Raw genomic sequence first — 21,133 nt, 5'->3', positions numbered from 1 at the left:
TGCAGATTATGTCAGAAAATAGTTGTGCGATTTACCCGGCGTAGAACCGGGTACAGAAAGAAATCGACCAGCAGATCCGATATTCGGCAAGGAAGGAGTGTTATGTTCATCCACTGAAAATAGAAACAATAAGGAGCTACAAAAAAGAATAAACACATTTTTAATGCTCCACAAAAATATAGAAAAAATCCAGAAAAAGAAATTAATTTAATAAGAGAAAAAAACATCTTAATTTGGAAAATCTTCGATTTTTTATAAATACGATAAAGAACATTTGCTATAATAATTATATAAATAAAAAAAACTGATACATTCAAATACCGATCAAAGAGCTAAAAATCGATTTAAACAATAATAGTAAACGTAATTTCAAAAAATACTTCAAAAGATCTTTAATTCTTCACAGAATTTATTCATTGGAGCTAATTATGAAAAGCCGCATGCAAATTTAAATTGTATTTGAACACCAAATAGTATTTATATAAAAAAAACATGGAATAATATTTATTGTAACACGATATGTTAAAGAAAGGTGTGATATCTTAAAACAACACACTAATCATACGCCACAAATAGTTTTTTGAAAAAATTACTAATGATTAGGAAGTAAGAATTATTGGTAGCAACGTGAATTAATCGACCTTTCTGAGGATGGATACCGGTGATCGCCCAAGTGGTACATCCAGATTCTGTAGTTAAGTCATCTGCATAATTGATTAAATAAAAACATTTAAATAATATTCAGATTTTAATTATACTAGTGAATATTATACTCGCGAATTTGAGGATTGTTATCAATAGTGATTTCAATATATATATATATATATATATATATATATATATATGTGTGTGTGTGTGTGCGTGTGTGTATGTGTGTCTGTGTGTAGTTTATAGAGGCTTCTATGAATATATAAGCACATAGTTACCAATAACAACATACACGTATATACAATAAACTATTAGTAAAAGCAGTGATGGCAAAGATATTCCTCCACCTTGTGTGAAATGGCGTGTTAGTAATCTACTGAAAGATAATATATACACCATCAGTGAAATTGTTCGTAGATTGGCATCTCGGTACCTGGAAGAGATAAATATCGTCCCCGATCATCATTTGCATCTTTCTGCCTAGGAAGTTCTGAAGATTCTGGTTCATCCCTTTTTGTTTCAATTTGGCAGTGCCTCGTCGTTGGCAGAAGTTCGACGGACATTGTGTTACCGTTGCAACACTGGGGCGCTGATTTACATATCAAGTTCAATTTATGCAGTTTTACTGTTATTGATGTCTTCAAAACATTCGCCAGTTGGCAAATATTATAAAGAAATTATCAGATTTTAAAATAAGACAGAATTATATCGTAATAGTACAAGTTTTTATTACATAAAATTGTTCCGCATAAGGTTTCATTGTGAGTAACTTAGTAACCTATATATTTTCATTATCTGCGTGGTAGGTAATGCAAATTATAAAATATAAATTATCGTTATTAGATTGATTACGTATAAATATTTGATATTGATATTTTGTCAATAGTTCATATTTTTTACGATTAAATAAATTGTAAGAGGTTCACATACATTAACACTATATATTATATTGCTATATATTATTAACACAATATATACAATTTTGATGTAATATTTTGTTACGAATACTGATAATCATATAATAGTGTTTATATTCATTATATGCAATTGATAAAGATCGTAGTGAAAACATATACTTTATTTATAAAATGTTTGGTTATTTATTTTGTATTTATTTATTTGATTAAATTTTGTTGTTGAAGTAGGTAGACTAAATTCATTAAAATATTTTAAAAACGATTAATCATTTATATATTATAATAAATCAATATGTTCCAACATATATTGAATGTATTATTTCATTTGTGAAATAGATCAATATAGAGTTACGTACATTAACGTCCTATTTTGAATATGAAATATTATTCGACTATTTATTTATTAAAATTGGCTTTTAATTACCTTGCAAAAAATTATTACGTAATTTATTACTGCAAATTTTCATTTAATATTTAAAAAAAAAAACTATTTTAATTTGTAAGAGATATTTGAATTTAACACAGTATATCAAATTGATTAATTTGAGACTAATTAATAATTATAAATTAATTATTATTTATAAGAGATGAGATAAACAAAAAAATATTATAAACTTATAATAAAAAATATAGTTAATATATATAAATATTTAAATAATACCAAAACCCTAAATTTAAATATACAAAATAAATATTAAAAATAACTATATTATGTTTTTCAATGGTTGAGTTAGTGGTATATTCTTCTATTAAAAAAATCAAAAATAATCTACATGCAAAAAATACTATTAAACCCAGCATTAATATTATATCATCATAATTTGATATATACAGGAGATTAGTAAATAAAAATATATTTTATACTATACAACGATTAATTCGATTTCTAACCTTATAAAAACATCATCGAAAAACTTCATTAAATATGTGCACAACTCATGAAAGTATCTTATACTCACTTTTCGACGTTGATAGATTTTTTCCAATATCCGCCAGAGACCTAATTATTGGCAGTCGAATATTGTCCTTTCTTTTTCCTTCGTGCTGATGTCGATGTCTCCTCAGCAAAGCTTCTTTAACCTACCAAAAAAATGTTAAACTTATAAAATAATAATAGTTTTGTTGCTAACTTTGATTACTCATTTGATAGATCAATCTTTAATATAAGACGGAAATAGTAATTTTCGAACAAAAAGCCAAGCAAGATATTGATTTACATACAAAATATCGAATACGTACTATATTCATTTAGACCGTAAAGACCTATTCTGCTTTGTATACACACTTCATTAAATAATGTGACAAGATTACCTTTATAGAAAATTTACGAGTTTCTACCACATTAATCAGAAGACCGAAGGGCAATACCTACATACTTGAGTTACTTGTACTAATTGAATTAACCAATAAATTTCATTCAGAAGTTTATTTTAAATGCATGTTTGCTTATATTGGTATAATAAATATTGAACAAATTTACTAATTTTCTATATTATTGCCGAAATTTATAAAGAATCTCCATTTATTTAAATTTAATTTACATAATCTCTTAAAAAAAGTATATAATTTAATTGTAGTTAATCAATAAAAATTGGCATTTCAATTTAGAATTTCAAAATAGTGACGATAACATTTTGTAACTTGGAAAATCTGTAACTAATATATAAATAACTGTATACGAATACAGAATACACTTAATGTAAATTTTAATGAATTTTTAATAATAAATCACTTTTTGTATGCGCATAATAATTTAAGTTTTAAATTACCTTTTAATTTCTGCAAAAGTAAAAAGAAATTCAAAGCTCACAAAAAGTTATGCGCTTTATATAGTGATGAAGCCTTAATAAATGGTACTGTCAAAATTGGCCTTAATTGGTCCGTTGTAAAAAAAATTGGTTTGGCAAATTACGTTGTGGTGATTTTTAACTCAAAGATGAAAAACACTCAGCTCGTACAGTTGATGATAATTACACAGGAATTATCGGATTGTCAATCAAATCATCAATACTTATGTCTACATTGAGGAATTTATGAAATTAAATATTTCACTTAAAAAAAGCGGCCTGAAATGACGAATCGAAACTTATTCTATTATCGACATCACACATCTTTGGCCATTCGGGACAAATTCTTGTTTAGTTTAAAATTATAGTTTAAGTCAAAATGGGTTAACTAACCTTTTCCCTAGTGTCAGAGTTCAGCTGACCAGCAGTTTGGAGATTTTCGCAGGCCAGATCTGTGACTTCTTCCAGGGAACTCGCCTGCATATCGAGTAACACGGAACCATGTCGCAGCAGAGAGCGAAGTTCGAATAGAGCATGCAGGGACAATGTTGCCACATGAGGTTTGGACCATCGATCACCACCTGTAATAAATAAAAAAAAGGTTTTGGTGATATAATTAAATAATTGTAACAATAATAATAATAATTAAATAGGTCAAATAATAATATATGAGAATCGGTAGAACTCATATCCAACGACATGAAACAATCGATACAAATAAAAATTTGTTTTGATAGCATATTGAAAATGTAAATTTGAACAGGTTTTTAAACTTTTAAAATTCTTATTTTGCACTCTGTGTAATATTTTCTGATTTTTTTTAAATATAACAATTTTTAAATATAACTAGTATATTCGTCAGTCGGAGTTAACTTGTTAAATCGAATTATGTTAAATCATGTTTAAAATAATTCAACTAGCAACACCAAAGCAATATGGAAGCAACTGCAGTCTGTAATATACATATGTGGCTCTACAAACCAAATACCACCGAATTCCGCAAAATTAATTTACCTTATTGATATTCTAAGAAATCTCACAATCTAGTATTTGTAAGTATAATCAATAAAGGGATTTTAATCAACAATAATTTGCTTCGCAAACGTTTCATTCTAGGTGAAGAGAAGATCTGATTATGGTATAAAACGTACCCATTTCGACGTCCTCCTCGAATTTAATCCATCTCGCTGTCTCTTTCCATTCGATCTCGCCATCTTCTTCTGCCACCAGCTCCTCCATTTCGGAGAACAAGGGATGAGATTCAAGACCTCCTTCCTCGACATCTTCTCCAAGAATGAACTGGACTCTTTTTGCAGGAGGTGTCACTGAAAGATAGAAAGTAAATAAGAAAACAATTTAAAAAATTATAGTGAAATAGCTGGATGCAAAGTTCAATCGAAAATGACACAAGTTGATTTTAGTATTTGCTCGTTTTTGCCTTAATATTGAATGTGTAATTTCATAAAATTAATTATGAATATATTATCATAAAAATCCAATTGTGGTCACCATAAGATAAAGTATGATAATTACTCTAAAGTTTTTTTTTTCAAAATAATTATACTAATTCTTGCTGTTTAGTGCATAACATTGCATACTATAGTAAGTGAAACAAACATGCTTTTGTTAGAGCTAATAAATTTAAATCATTGAATATTAAGAATCATATATTTGACAAGACAATAATTATTGTTTAATTTATGTTTTACACAATTAACTTGTAACTTGAAAAATATTAATCATGCCCTAAACAATTTCAATACATTAAGAGCTCTTTAACAATACTTTATTACTACTACTACTATTCCATTTTCGAGGCGATATAAGTATATATATATATATATATATATATATATATATATACATTATTACACAGTAAACTATTTTAAGACTATTCTGCTTAATACTATCTCAAGCATTATACGTCACTTCACGTCGGTCGCTCCTATCCCGCATAATACGCTTTCTATCATAACGAGCGTTATTGGTTCGGTCCCAGTAATAGTCTGGACGGAGTTTTATTGATATACATATTACACTTAAAATATAAATGCGTAGCTATGAAAATTTTATGTTTATTACGCAAAGTTTACAAAAAGTCATTTCTGTAATATAAAAATATTTCAGAGAAGAAATATTATTCTAACATATATTTTAACTTAGATTATCATAAAAATTCTGTCTATTAGTTTGCAAATTATCAAGCGAGGAAAATGTTCAACGCATGGGAAATTACATGCTCGCACGCAAATGCCAAAGTATGAGCCAACCTAATTGTAAGAGTCGAACACTCAACGCAAATTTAAAGTTCACTAATTATTTTTGAATAATTTTTTGTGGCGAAAAACTAAGTTGGGTTAAGTAAGGATGTGTTATGTTCGGAAAATTAAGTAGAGCAGCTAGAGCTTTATATATACATATCTAAATAAAAATCTGGGTTTTATTTTATTTCGCACTTTATTAGAGGACCTAAACATACTTTTTTATTATATACTAAACTCAAATTTGATTTGTTTAATTATCCATTTAAAACAATAAATGAATTAGAAAATCCTTAAAAAATCTGACCATATATTTACAATATGTAGAAGGCAAGAATTTCTAATATCTACATAATGAAACTACTGTTTTAAATACTAGTTTTATCATGCAAATCTAATCATTCGTGTATGAAGAACTTATATGCGAACATTATTTTGTTAATTCAAACATTCCAGTACAAAATAATTCTAATAAATCATATGCAATAAGTATTATAATTAATATTCAATCACGTAACTAATAAATACGTAAATAACAATTCGTGTTTTATTCGATCATTAGGTATATATATATATATACCTATATATATATATATATATATATATATATATATATATATATATATATTGTAGAGTTTCGAACAAGAATCCAAAAATAATACAAAATAAAAAAACAAGAAAAGTTTTTAATAAACAATTTCTTTATTTAATTATTTGTTTACTGTCAACGTTTCGGAACTAGGTACGTTCCATCTTCAGGACATCTGTCAAGAAACATGATCTTGATAAGATTTAAGCAAACAATATGTTTAAGAATAGAAAATAGATTTTTCTTAAATAATAAATTAATTGTAACAAATAATAATGTACAGAAATATGATAATATGATCAAAATGAAAATGATAAAAATAAATGAGTGGATTATCAGAACAGGATATTAAAAATGATAGAATTTTTTTTGAAAGTTATGGAAAAATTTTTTAAGAAAGGATTAATGATAAAATTGAATTAATTACCTGTATGTTTGAATATACGTTAGCACTTTTTCACTAAACAAGAATTTTTGACAAAAAATGAATTTGTGAGTTATTTTTCCGCCGAATAGTTAACTTTTGTAAATCAAAATTACTAAAAGTGTTGTCTTTTTTTTAAATTATTATTTGAAAACAAATAATATTGTATTCGAAGTTATACTATTGGCTTTTGGAAGTGAACTAAACTGTAATTGCTGGATTCATATGTAACACGTGTAAACACTTGAAACGAGAACTGTGAGATTGTATGTTTGTGTTTTTTTCATGTTAGGGTGTAAATACTTAAATTATTGAACTTAAAATGAAGTCGATATTAATTGTTTGTCAAAAAGTGTAAAAAATTTAAATATGAGTCATGTAATAGGTTGTGATCTGATCTAATGTTGACACTGTTAGACACATTCATGAGAATGAGACAACTCTCCGCGAATAATCTCCTAAAGATGCAACTTTCATGATTAATATTCTTGGATTCTTGTTCGAAACTCTACAAAATATACACAAATCCAAGACTCTACCATGTGTGTGTGTGTGTGTATTTGATCAATATAAAAAATCTTATTTCTAGACGAATTTGATCGCAGGAAATCCCCTTCGTATTTATGTTATTTTTCTACGCAAGCAAAAAGCCTCTAACAAACAAACTAACAAACGTTCATTAAGATTCCAGAAGGTTTTGCTTACTAAATCCATCAGGATCGCAAATGCTTAATCGCCCGCGCCTAGGCACAATTATTGGCTCTTGTTCTGAAAGTAATATTCCAGATCTTGCTGTTATTAAAGTAATATAAACGATAAATGGATTTTTATCATAAAAGTATTTTGTTTATTATTTAAGTCTTTTTAAATTATAATTATTTTGGTTACCATATTAATAATTGAAAAGTATTTTTTATGATACAAATATTTAGTTTAAAAAATTGTAAATTATTTTAAAACATAAGTATTTAGTTTGACAAATATATAAGCATTTGATATAAAGATAACTTGCTGTTAGATGACACATCGATTAGTTAGAATCCGTCACACTTATAAGTAATATAGGTAACTTATAATAAATAATATAGGTACAAGATTTTCTGATCTCAGGTTTGCTATGCCTGTACATATTGTGACTGAATAATTTCCCAAAAACGTTTCTCCCTTGATTCCTTTACATAAAAATCATTCTCTAATTATATTTACACAGAATACGACAAGCTGTTTGTAGGTGCAAACAATTCCAAGAAAGCGCGGCCATGCCCTAAACATTGTTATTAATAACGTTCTTACGTTAATTCGATAGAGCAATAAAATTAACCATCGATCGAATACAAACATCGAATATAAATTAATGTCTTTATATACTTAGGAAATGTATTATCTTTTTGACAATTTACGGAGCGTATCAATTTTTCATCGAAATTATCAAGAAAACAAATCAATCATTATTACACGTCAACATGAGAAAATTAGTGGATTTTGCAATACATTATGTGAAAGCTAATAATTTATTTAAATGCAACGTGGAAAATAGATGTATCAAGGAAACCTTCACATTAATATTTAGTAATACAAAAAAAAATATAATAAAGTAAACCAACCAACATGGTTTTAACTAGATATTTTCGAATTGAGTAAAACGTTTTTGATAAAAATAATCAATGGTCTTACCTTGATATTATTTTCAAATTGAGTAAAACTTCTGAAAAAAAGCTTGAATAGTAAGCCATGGTTTTAACTTGATATTTTCAAACAAATTTCAAGTAAAAATCATGTGATATTAAGAGTTTCATTTAACAAAATCAAACACAGATCCTAAAAATAACATCAACCCATGTTCATGTAATTAATTATCTGCTTTTAATTTTCACTATTATAAACTGGTACTTATAACGCAATATATTTTCAACTAATTAACTCGTTTCAACTAATTAACTCGTTATTGACTTTCTATTTAAATATGCAATAGAAATAGATTGCAATTAGAGCAATTCTAGTGCTGTTCATGTTCAAAATGTATGCAATTCTGATTATTTTGCATATAAATTTATTTGCATCATAAAATTATGCGACTGGGAAATGAAAGAACTTGTCTATATAAATCATAGTTAAATGAAAGCCGCGAGCAAAATTGAATTAAATTAGATTTAAAGAAATAAAAATTTATAAAACGTACATATATAACTGATAAAAGTGATACTACTGAGAAATAAATTGGATTTGTTGGTTGCCTAAATCAATATTTCGAATCAAAATCTAAGCGTTTGTAATCGAAAAATAAATAGTAAATTGCTCAATTATTCATGTTAAGAACACAAATTGTGACTAAATTCATTATGAGGTTTCAATCATATACTCTGTCTAAAAATATTATGACTATTAATTAATTAATTAATCAACTATTAATATTAGAACAAATAACAACTTACAACATTCACGAATGCATTTCATTTGTTTTAGTTGATTTGTGTGTGGCAAAAGCAACAAGGAGGATTTCATTGAAAATTGATAATAATGACTACTACAAATTTTATAAACTGCAATGTATTCTGTACAAAATTAATATTATATATTTATATATTTTATACATACACAATATATGTATTTAAGAATAAATTAAGCTAAAAAAAGTCAGCAAAACACCAAACATGAATTGAGAAATGACAAAGAAAAAACTAAACTTTTTGACAAGATTTGGGAAAAGCAGCCTTGGGCTTTGTTAAAATCCGGGACGGTTTTATGCTAAATAAATTCAATATGATTTAAAATGTAAAATACAATTTAAGGGTACAATAGATATCAGTTTATTAAACAGATAATTTTTTTAATTATAATTACTGATTTTTAGTCAGAACGTAATTATTTAATCATGTGTTATATTATATCTTTCGATCAAAGTTTTTCTGCTTGTATAAAATTCTGTTCCATATTCTTTATGATTTAGTACCTATGCCAGACAATAAAAAAGTTCGGTTTTGAAATTTTTCTAATTTACATCAAATTCAAAATAAGTTCGAAATTAATATCAAAAAGCTATATTCAACCCCTTTGGAGTTTTGCATTTAAAATTTTTTTCAGTCGTAAGTGCATGCTTATGCTCGTTGTGCATATTATTTTCAGATATTTGATGAGTATGTTAATTTCATTATAAAGTAGATCCAAATTAAGCCTATACTTTTCGAAATCCCGGGACAATTTGGGACAAAAGATTTAAATCCAGAGCAAGTATTGCTTCTAGAAAAACCCGGTACTTTCCACCTTGTGTGGGACTGGGACCAAAGAAGCCGGGAAGAATGGTTACCTTAGAATAAAGTATTTTTGTATAAATTTTAATTCTTGTATAGACTTCAAAATCTTTATAGGCTTAGCATTATACATTAAGATTATTATTTTCATATAGAATAAATTTCAATTTTACTCAAGGTTGGCATACAAGAGTACGCCTTTTATCTATAGATTATAGTTTTTATCTATTTGTTAAATAAAATATAAGAAACGAATATAAAAAGAAAAATAATAATACTGTAAAGGGTACTTACGTGGTCTTTCATCGGGATGTTCTTGTAAAGCAGGATAGCCATCTGAGTTTTGATGAATCCGGTGTTTATGTCTGCGATGGGAATGTCTTCTGGAGCCTCCGGGCAGATGAACGCCTACGAACACGCTGTGAGCTCGGTGACCTGCTGAATCATTCGATTATTTTCAAAAAAAAATATTGCAAAACATTACAAAAGTTGTAAAAGGTAAAAATTATTTGATATTATAAAATACGAATTTACCCATACATGAAAATAAACACACAAATGCTTGATTGGATATTAGCAATTATTTCTGCATTATATCTGATCTGTGGTTTGATGACAATCTGTTATACAACTATACGTAATTGTTTTAATAAATCAGTTTTAACCAATCTTTCTCAATCTCCATATTAGTCATTATTTTCACGATTTTTTACCGTTGCAGATGAATTTGAGGCCAGTCTGGAAATTGACTGAATTATATATTGAAGAACTAAATGGCAATTATATTTCTATTTGTCATTCAAACCTAAGTATCCTGTAAAATATTTTCACTTTAGATAGTTATTAGCAATAAGCATGGCATTTATTTAGTTATAGATTGCGGTTTGCTCATGAATAAATAAATAAGCAAATAAAAACTATTAATTTATTCAGAATAACAATTAGATTCAATAACAAAAGCAAGAGCCTAAAACGCTTTAATGACAATATATTGTAACATTATTAGCTTACGTATAATTGATGAAATAAATTTGTGGTTTTATAGCCATATAAAAAAATTTAGAGAAAGATAAAATATTAGAAAAAAAAATCTGTGCTTATCAAAAGTGTAAATAGTAACATACTTCAAATTAGTATATTTAATCTAACATTATAATTATTAAATCATTATCATTGTTATCGAAATGAAGCTCTAGCGCATTATTGCGAACTTTGATGCACTTAAACCACCTGCCATAGGTTTATAATACTTTAGGATGTTCTTTAAGACTCTAAATCATCATAAAAAATTATGAACTTTTCAATTTCATTTTATTACATATAATTCACGTTTTAGTTATAATTAAAAAAATAGAAGAAACACAATTAGTTCAATATAATTTAATTATAAAGTGCTGAAGGTGTAAACTTTCCATAATCATAAATTCATAATTTTTGGATTATAAAATTTTATAGTCACTATTAAATAGCGTATTAACGCGGAAACTTTGATATTTAACTGCATCATCGCATAATTTCGCAATGAAGTACAATATGCGCTTCACTTTAATGTCGTCGATGTTACTATTTTATTGAATACTTATCTCTGAATTATGATATCACATTAAATATTTATTACAAAAGAAACTTATATTAAATCGTATTAGCATATGAATAAAATAAATATGGATTCAATTTTTAAATGACTATATCACGTTTTAAAAGCACGATTTATAATATAAGACATTGTTTATTCGTGCATATTAAGTACCTTTTATGTCAGTCAGGATGTATGTTTTTAACATGGAAAATATATATGCATTTTTAAACAATTCTGTAATAATATTTTTATAAAATAGCTCTAGAAAATGTTTCATATTTCATAATAATATTTTTCTGGCTTATTTTTATTCGCTTCAAAGAAATATACGAATACACATTTTTTAATAATAATGGTCTGTTGAAATTATTTCTTTCAATTTTTATGACCCTGGGCTTAATAGTAAACAAACTCGCAAAATCATAAAAGGCATCAAGAGTATATTTACATTTAAATTAACAAAAATTTATAGAAACAAAATTATCTGTTATATGGTCACATCAAATTATTGCTTTCATCTAGTTTTCAAAATAATTACTTCACAAATAGAACAAGTTTGTCAATAATATAGGCTAATTACTAAATTAATACCGGTTGAATTGAAATTACGTTAATTATATCGCGTTTTCGAAATGCATTGCCGACGAAGAAAACTGAAAGTAGTACTTCGGAATTTTTTAAATATTTGATCGTAATTAGTAAATATTTACATATAAAAGTATAGACACACACACACACACACACACACACACACACACACACACACACACACATATATATATATATATATATAAATAAACTTAAACATTTGTGTGTACAATAAATTGTATATTCAAACCTATCTTTCAAATTGTCTCTTTATGAATATCTATATACAAAACCTAAATCAAAGAGAAATAAAGATGCCACCTTGTGAAAGGAAAGCATCAAAGAAAATATATATCTATATGTAAATAAAATATTGTTAAGCAAACCAAATTATAGGGTAAATGATACTTTGAAAGCGATGGCCGTAATCATACTTTTGCTGGTTTAATGTGGTTAGCACAGAATTGTTAATTCAAGGGCAGAGTGACATACACAAGTTTCTTTGAATTTCAATTTCTTTCAAATAAATATGGTAAACAAATATTATATTATATATAATGTTTTATTGCCAAGAATTGAGAAAAAATATGAATATTATCTTTCTGGTACATATATCAATATTCAAAACCGGATCATAATTTTTGGCTAAAATTAAAGAAGCGGCACAAGCAACCAAAAATGAGAATTGACCCCGGGACTAGTTTGTGCTAGCCCACGTCCAGACTCAAAATTCCTCATGACCTTTAAAGAAAACACTCAACTTAATTACGGCATCGATTTTCGCAGGCAAGACGTTTGTGATATCTACGATAATAACCCGAGATAATTTAGTTGTAAATTTAATGAGGTCAATTTCTGTCTTTCAACAACTTTCTGAAGAGAAAATCAATATCATCCCATTGCTATTAATAGTCACTTCTACCCCCATTCATCAGTCCAATTCTATGAATGCACGAGTTAGTTCAAACCGTTGCACGTGCTTCCGATGCTTGTTTGTTTGAATTTCTGCATTAGTTTAGATATGCTCGGATAAAACCTCGTTAATGGAAATATTAATAGCTAAATGTTTGTAAATTTTCATGTGGATTTAATATGCAGACATAAAAACCACTCTTAACATTTCAAACCTTCAAAATTATAATACTACTTTCACTTTAAATGTGACTATTTCAAATTAAGTCTAGTCATTGTCTAAAACGATAGTAAGAAAATTTGTTCTCTTTTTCTTTTTTAAGTTTTGAAAATTTGATAATGTAAGTGCAGAATTATTAAAGTACGAAGCTATTTACCCACTTTTGTATTTTTGCACTTTTCTCTTATGTAAAGTGTGTATGTACCACACTATGTGGGTGTGTGACTATTCAAAAACCAAAAACTGTTCAGTTATTTTTTATTATAAAAATATCAGAGTAAGTGCAAAAATACAAATAGCTGAAAGCTTCTTGCAGTTATGAAATGGAGCTAAAGTATACGCATTAAATACATAGAAAAGAGATTTGATATTCCGAAGCTTTCAAATGCTCAGACGTTATCTCTTACGAAAACAGGATTTATTAGAAAAACTGTTAGTAACTTATTTAGGTGAATTTCTATCCTTATATTTTTAATATTGAAAACAGAGTCATCTGAAATAATAAAATAAAGACGTAATCCACTATAATAAATACAGAATGAAATTGAATTTATAAATTATGTAGAAGGAACTATTGATCTCCATTTCTTCATAACAGTAATATATATATATATATATATATATATATATATATATATATATATACGAGGTCTGTTCAAAAAGTACCCGGAATTACTAATAATTAAATTTCGCGGGTCTGGAGTGTCTGATTGTCAAAATTTTTTTTTATTGTGTTGGTATACATGCCCCTAAAGTATGATGAAATTTTCAGCTATATTCACTGTTTACTTTGTCTGTGGTAGTCGCTAAGGTTCGACGTGTTTTTCTGAGCTCGGCGATTTTTACAATGGAAGAATTGAAAAGTCAAAGAATTTGTATTAAATTTTTGCGTAAAAAATGAAATAAAGTGTTGCAAAGTGCAAAAATTCACCAGATATGGCTCCGTGTGACTTTTTCCTATTCCCAAAGTTGAAGAGACCCATGAAAGGACGGCGGTTTTCCTCGATTGAAGAAAATCGCTGAGAGTGCTCAAGGACATATCAAAAAGTGAATATCAAGGGTGCTTCGAAAATTGGAAAAAACGCTGGCATAAGTGTATTATATCTGGGGGGGACTACTTTGAAGGGGACCACATTAATGTAGACGAATAAATAAATATTTTTTTGAAAAAACGAAAATTCCGGAAACTTTTTGAACAGACCTCGTATATATTTATATATATATATGTATATATATAATGATTCTGAATATGTATATATATATATATATATATATATATATCTGCATTTCTGTTTTCTGCCTTGACTCACGTAACACAAATCGAAAATGACTGGAATAAAAATAATAACTGCTAACTCAAAATATAACAGTTATGAAAAAATCAATAGTAAAAATTAAATTTATATTAGAACAAATAAAGCATTATATCAATACTCAGAGTAAAATAAAAATCAAAACTTTAAATATTACCATCCGAGGAATAAATTCAATATTATTTTAAATATTCAAGATTTAGAAGATTTGGTATGTATAGCCTGAACACTATATGTGTGTATATAATAAACAAATGTTTGAATGCTTACTGTGACGTTTATTTTATTACCCGATCATTCAGCAAGTCAGTGAGTTTGTAATTAGCTTTGTTTCCAAAATCTACTATAGGGTAAATGAGTCTTTCCTTTTCCCAAGATTAATCGCAATTTTGGAGGTAACTGAGTAACTCTCTATTAAATCCATATATTCTGGAAGCAACACTTTACTTAATCCATAATTCTAACGTTATATAGTTTGTCCTGACTTTGGCAACAAGCCCGCAAGGTCGTCCATTTCGTTTGATTACATTTTTTTATGAGCGCTTGTATAAAATTTATCACACGTATTACAACATTTATATATCAGAGTATCTTTCATCTTCGCCTAAAGTTTGGTTGGAAGTATTCATTTCGAAAAATAGATGCAAAAACTGTATTTAATGATTACCATTATCATGAATTGAATTATACAACGTTTTGTTATTCTGTTCTGTTCAACATTTTCAAGTTATTCTGTTGAATATGTTTATAACATTACAAATTTTCAGTCAATTTAGTTTGTAATTAATTTAATCAAGTTGCACGAAGTACATAAATGGCAGATTTTGGTTTATATACATTTGTATGAATATACATACATACATACATACATACATACATACATACATACATATATATATATATATATATATATATACAGTAGAGTTGCTTACAATGATTATGCTTAATACGATTCCCTGCACTTCAAACACATTATAATTCTCCCGCATAGTACGCTTTCCCGTACAAGACTCGTTTTTGATACGTTTCCTGAAAACCGTATTAACTGGGTTTTAGTGTATAAAATATACATGTTTCCATAATATTACTCGAGTTAATTTTACATAAGTGATTTCAGGAAAGACTAAAGGTCTAAATACAAGTATATTAACCAGTTGACTGAGATTGACGAATACACTCGTCATGGATATGTGGCAGAATTCTGAGTATCGACGAGTATATTCGTCATGCAAATGAAACAATTTAAAAAGAAATCATTGAAGTATATTTTGAAATGTCAAGTTGTTCAAAATATTTAGAAGCTTGGTTCTTGATATTATTACTGTGTGAAATAAGTAGTAAGCGGCAGTTCACTTTAAGACAAGTTGCATGAACTTCATATGTCCAGAAATGTAGACATTTATCAATATAAATCAATAAAAAATTTCTACTGTCTATTTTGAAATAGTTTTCCCCTTTCATTAAAAATTATACTTATTCTCTATATTTGACGAATATACTCGTCATGAGATCGATTCGAACGACACAAAACTGTGCGCACTGTTCCATGTGACCATGTGGGCAACTTTTTCATCTAATATGTGCATAACCTAACGTGTAAAAACTTAGGAGCATTATTAGCGAGTTCATGGCTTTCATTTACATTTATTTTATTCAGCATAAACCTTATATATATCCCCGTGGTATATTTCGTATAATATCATGTTTCTAGGTAACCACAAAGTATTTGATGAGCACATACAGTTGGTTTATTAAAGCGAAGATATGGCTGAATCAAGCGAAATATTCACCAACCCGAAATAACTCGAGCAAATACTCCATGAGACGAATATCCAAGAATATATGAAATTCTACTTTATTTTTTGTACACTTAAGGTGTTTATAATAAATAGAATAAAATTTTTGATATATTTACTTGTTATATAAATTTATAGATGAGGAATGAAGTATTTGTTTTTGGTTCTATTATGAATTATTTTGAAGCATCATTCTGTCAATTATGTATAAAACGAAGCAAAATAAAAAGAATGAAGTAGTAGACAATTACTAAAAACAAATATTACTCATTATTGGTTAAAACAATAAAATACTATTAAAATTCAGTAGTTTTTTTAAGAACCCAGAAATCATTATCCGCCTCGCAACATTAACTGTAATGATATAAATCATAATAATAAATTTTATACTATGACTTTATAATTGAGGATATTTTGCATATAAAAATAAATAACATTACAGATATTTAGTTCATATTACAGTATGAGGGTAGGTAATTGTACATTGCATTGCAAAATAATTTGTAAAATAATCCAAAATTATGAAAATGCCTAATAATAAGATACATATGTTCAATTAGGAATCCGAGAAAGAAAAACATTACATTTGCCCTCGAGATTTCAAGAAACAAGTATCGTATGATGTTCTTTGATAAAGCAATATTTAGCAATTGTAATTACAATCATTGTATTTTCTACATATTTGTATGGAAAATATTCATATTTAATTAATGTCGTATTTAAATAATAAATATATCAAATAAATATATTCAAAAATAATAAATAAATAATTTGTAATATATAGAATTGTTTTCTTTTATCATATAGCAATTTTTGCTGTCCTGAAATGGACTACATATAAAACTGTAGGATTGAAAGAAGAGAAGACTGAAAATACAAAATTTTATAATTGTCAAAGTGCTTTTTTGATGATGTTTTGTAATATCAATATGTTCATGGTTTGATTTCATTCAATGACAAAATTCTCAAACAGATACAGATAATATATCACACACACACACACACATATATATATATATATATATATGTGTGTGTGTGTGTGTATGTGTGATATATATATATATATATATATATATATGTGTGTGTATGCATACTTTTATACCTCCATACACATAGTAAAGAACATTGGTTAGACAACAAGTAATTAAACCGAAAAAATTATAAAAATATAAAATACTTGGATGAATTTAAAGTTTTTCGCGTAGATCTTAAAATTTTTTAACAAGTTATTTAGAACAGCTATCATCACTTAAAAGCGTTGAAAGTTGTTTAGAAGGCTGCCTAAATTGTAACTTCCATCACTATTTTTTTATTTTATTATAATCACTACTCTAATAGTATTTTGATGCCAGATAAGGGGTTTTTGTACTTGTAAACATATTGCCATCTATATTTTCAGCATATAACCAATATTATACTATGGTTTGAAATCGGTTTGTCGAGGTTGCAACCAGCGACCTATTTGGAAGGACAAAGTTCTAGCATTTAAAATAAATTCTCTAGTTATTAAATTGCCTATTATATCACTTTTGAAAATCTAACATCCTACATAGTTGCAGCATTTGATTTACACACATATGTTACACAAGTGTTCTTTATTATGAAGCCATGTGCAAGTACTGACCTTCAAAGTCGCGCTCTGTATAACCCATCCGCTCGGGTTGCCGAGCGCCCGGGTCTGTGGGTGGTTCCTCACCGCTGGGGTCCATCTTCCACGGCCTGCGGAAGGAAAACAGATAAATCATTACAGTTATGCAACCTGCTTTGTGGTAATAAATTGTAACTGTCATAACATCATTTATATGCAACTTTAAAGTAAAAGATGCGTTATGTCTGGCAAGATTCAATTACTATTTTACTCCACATTCTAATTTACTTCGTGCCAAGTTACATGGTCAGAGAAAGGACTAATACTGAATCAGAATACATTTTAAGCAAATAATCATTGAAAGTTGATTTTTTTATAACAAAAGTTAAAAAACTGTATGTTATTATTTATATAATTTCCTTTGGGCATGTTTGATGTAATACCGAGTGAAAGTCTATTACAATCTTTCCCAACCTTTTAATGGTCACGCACCACCTTAACATTTCTAAAAACGATGTGGCCCTCATAAAATTTTTGACCTTTAAAATTGATCTTGTTTCTAAATATTAAAGATAGACCCTTAGAAATCGCTATTAAATTGTGATCAAAATTTCATAAGTAAAACATGTTGATAAAACGTGAACTAATATATTCATTAATGAATTTATTACCACCTACAAGTATTTATTATCATTAAAAAGTACTCAAGATTTATTAGAATACGTTATACGACGTGATCTAATGATATGATGGATATTACTTAAGATATACGATATACTTAAGATAGATATTCTTACAATTATTTACCATACTATTATATTATACTATACTATTATATATCATGGATAATATAACTATTCTATCATACTGTGAGATACCCATACCATTAATTCCAATCCTGACAATCGGTATTTATGTGTCTTATATATGTATAAGACCTTTTACTTGTTACAAACCTTACTTTCTACTATTTATACGCTATATTTTTACCTTACGCCCAATACTCTGTAATCTATTGTCTCTACTTATCTATTTCTTTTAACGAGGATTGAACCCGGGGCCCCCACGTATCGATTGATTCTCCCAGTTTATAATATATTAAAGGACGCACTGTTTTTTGCGGTTTCTTTACTAATTAATTAATTAATACTGAGATGACGCGACAACAAGCGAAAAAAGACAACCGATCTTTACTGATCTATTATAAAGTATAAGTTAAATAATATGTACCTACATAAAATTTCTAGAACAGCTAACGACGTATTAACTGCATTCTTATTGTTTGTTAAGAAATGTATTTACATATTGATGATAAATTCAGAAAACATAAAGCCAGATTATTTGAAACTAAATTATCATAAATGTATAGAAGCTTATCGATAGTGTGATAAAACTATATATATATATATATATATATATATATATATATATATATATATATCTGCTAAGGCAATACATAAAACATAAGCCAAAGATTTAACGTTTTGCATTAAGTTTTTTTTGTCATCATTAGTGGATATCAGACATTAGTCTGATGTCCTAGTTTATACACCAACCAATTTAGGGAAAAAAATGTGTTAAGTAAAGTTTTAACAAATATAATTATATAGATGTAAAATATTCTTGCAAGGTATTTTGTGTTTTCGTTTACCCGAGGCTTAATCAATATATTGAAATGTTGACTAAATTAATCATATTTTAAATTATTTTTTATTGAAGCAAGGCTCGATCATTATATTTTTTTCAAAAGACTTTTCAGAGACAGCTATCCAATTATTAAAAAGTAAGACTAAGTATATTTAAAACAATCGGAATAAATCTTTCATACGTTTAGAGTCCCAGTATGAATCTTTTTCAGTGGATAGAGTACACAAGATCAGTTTTACATAATTTAACATGTTGTTGTTTATATTTATCTATATTTTGGTTTTTGAATTAAATAAAATATTTCATATTTTTAATATTTTTGATAATTATGATCATTATACAAGTGTACTTTATTTTTTTAAATATTTGGCTTGCTTTGTCTACCGAAAAAATAATCAAACTGGAACTCTATAAATGTATGGACGACAATTTTTTTTTAAATATTATCTAGTTTTTCTTATTAGTAACTGGATAGATGCAAATATCTATAAAAATAAATAAATATGTATACACATACACATATACATATATTATCTATTGTTTGTAAAGTTATTTAGTTACTAAAATATACTTAAATGAATTAATAGTACTTCCAGAACAAATATTTTTGGGCAAAAAGAATCACATTTAAGTTCGATATATCACTAACTTTTTGGGCAAAAAGAATCACATTTTATGATTTTTCTTAAAAAAATATCAACACTATTTGATGATACCACTTAACATTAATTTCAACATCAATACCAGTTATAGACTCATAGCCGCGATTGATTTTATTGATCAAAACAATAACAATAATATGAAATTAAAACTATTTTATCTTATCAGCAAGCACAAGAGAGAAATTGATCATTAGACCTGCGTCTTCAAAAATCTTAACTGCACATGAGACGCATGATCTTCCGTAAAGAAATGCACATTATTAAAAAAAATAATGAAAATAATTTTATTACAAAACACTAAAAATAACACAAACAAGTCCTAACCTTATTATATCCATTTCTTCTGAAAGTTACGTTGCACTTGTAAACAATTTCAAACTATTTTTAAAACTATCGACAACGGCATGCAACATGTTTGTTGGCATGTGGCAATTGTACTAAAATGTGCTCCATCAGATTATGTTTGTCATACGACGAAAAGACCGTCTCAACAAGAGGATTAAACGTAATCAGATAATACGGTCACAATTATAGTTTTAATACTTTACGCTTTTTATGATATCGCTGCCTTTTTTATATAATATCATTTATCAGGCTCATCGTATGATATGCTATAAACGAACACGAGGAATCTCTACAAATGTGAAAGAAAAAGCTACTTGATATAACGGTACCAACAACTTACACAATATTTTACACAATTAGAAAATCAAATATTAAATTTCGAAAATAGCTATAGTATTTGTATTTGTAAAAATTATGATTGATATAATAATAAAAATAATACTGAAACCAAGATAGTTATATAGGATGATTAAAGTTACTCATTTTTAAGAATTGCTCTACATTTTGATTATTTTTTCAAGCTTGATCAATTTTGAGAAACAGAAGAAAGTCAATTATTTTTATTCATGTACATATTCATATTCCGTGATCCACATCAAATTATATATA

At 27.2% G+C, this 21,133-nt stretch overlaps 1 protein-coding gene across 1 annotated transcript in view; it reads right to left on the bottom strand.

Annotated features, from left to right (window-relative positions):
* Positions 1-20,595, bottom strand: part of LOC113373199 (electroneutral sodium bicarbonate exchanger 1) — a 29,828-nt gene extending 9,233 nt beyond the window's left edge. Inside the window, exons 1-7 of the mRNA XM_026613509.1 lie at positions 20,504-20,595; positions 17,907-18,001; positions 10,169-10,312; positions 4,504-4,677; positions 3,746-3,933; positions 2,525-2,645; positions 1,082-1,237 (exon numbers count right to left, since the gene is read on the bottom strand). Of these exons, the coding sequence (XP_026469294.1) occupies positions 1,082-1,237; positions 2,525-2,645; positions 3,746-3,933; positions 4,504-4,677; positions 10,169-10,312; positions 17,907-18,001; positions 20,504-20,517 (892 nt within the window). The 5' untranslated portion in view covers positions 20,518-20,595. The remainder of the gene's footprint in view (positions 1-1,081; positions 1,238-2,524; positions 2,646-3,745; positions 3,934-4,503; positions 4,678-10,168; positions 10,313-17,906; positions 18,002-20,503) is intronic.
* Between the last annotated feature and the right edge of the window lie 538 nt (positions 20,596-21,133).

Source organism: Ctenocephalides felis, unplaced genomic scaffold, assembly GCF_003426905.1.
Source record: "Ctenocephalides felis isolate EL2017-DRISC unplaced genomic scaffold, ASM342690v1 CF-g0.4_SCAFFOLD_01604, whole genome shotgun sequence".
Taxonomy (NCBI): Eukaryota; Metazoa; Arthropoda; class Insecta; order Siphonaptera; family Pulicidae; genus Ctenocephalides; species Ctenocephalides felis.
This window is presented reverse-complemented; position numbering and strand designations above follow the sequence as displayed.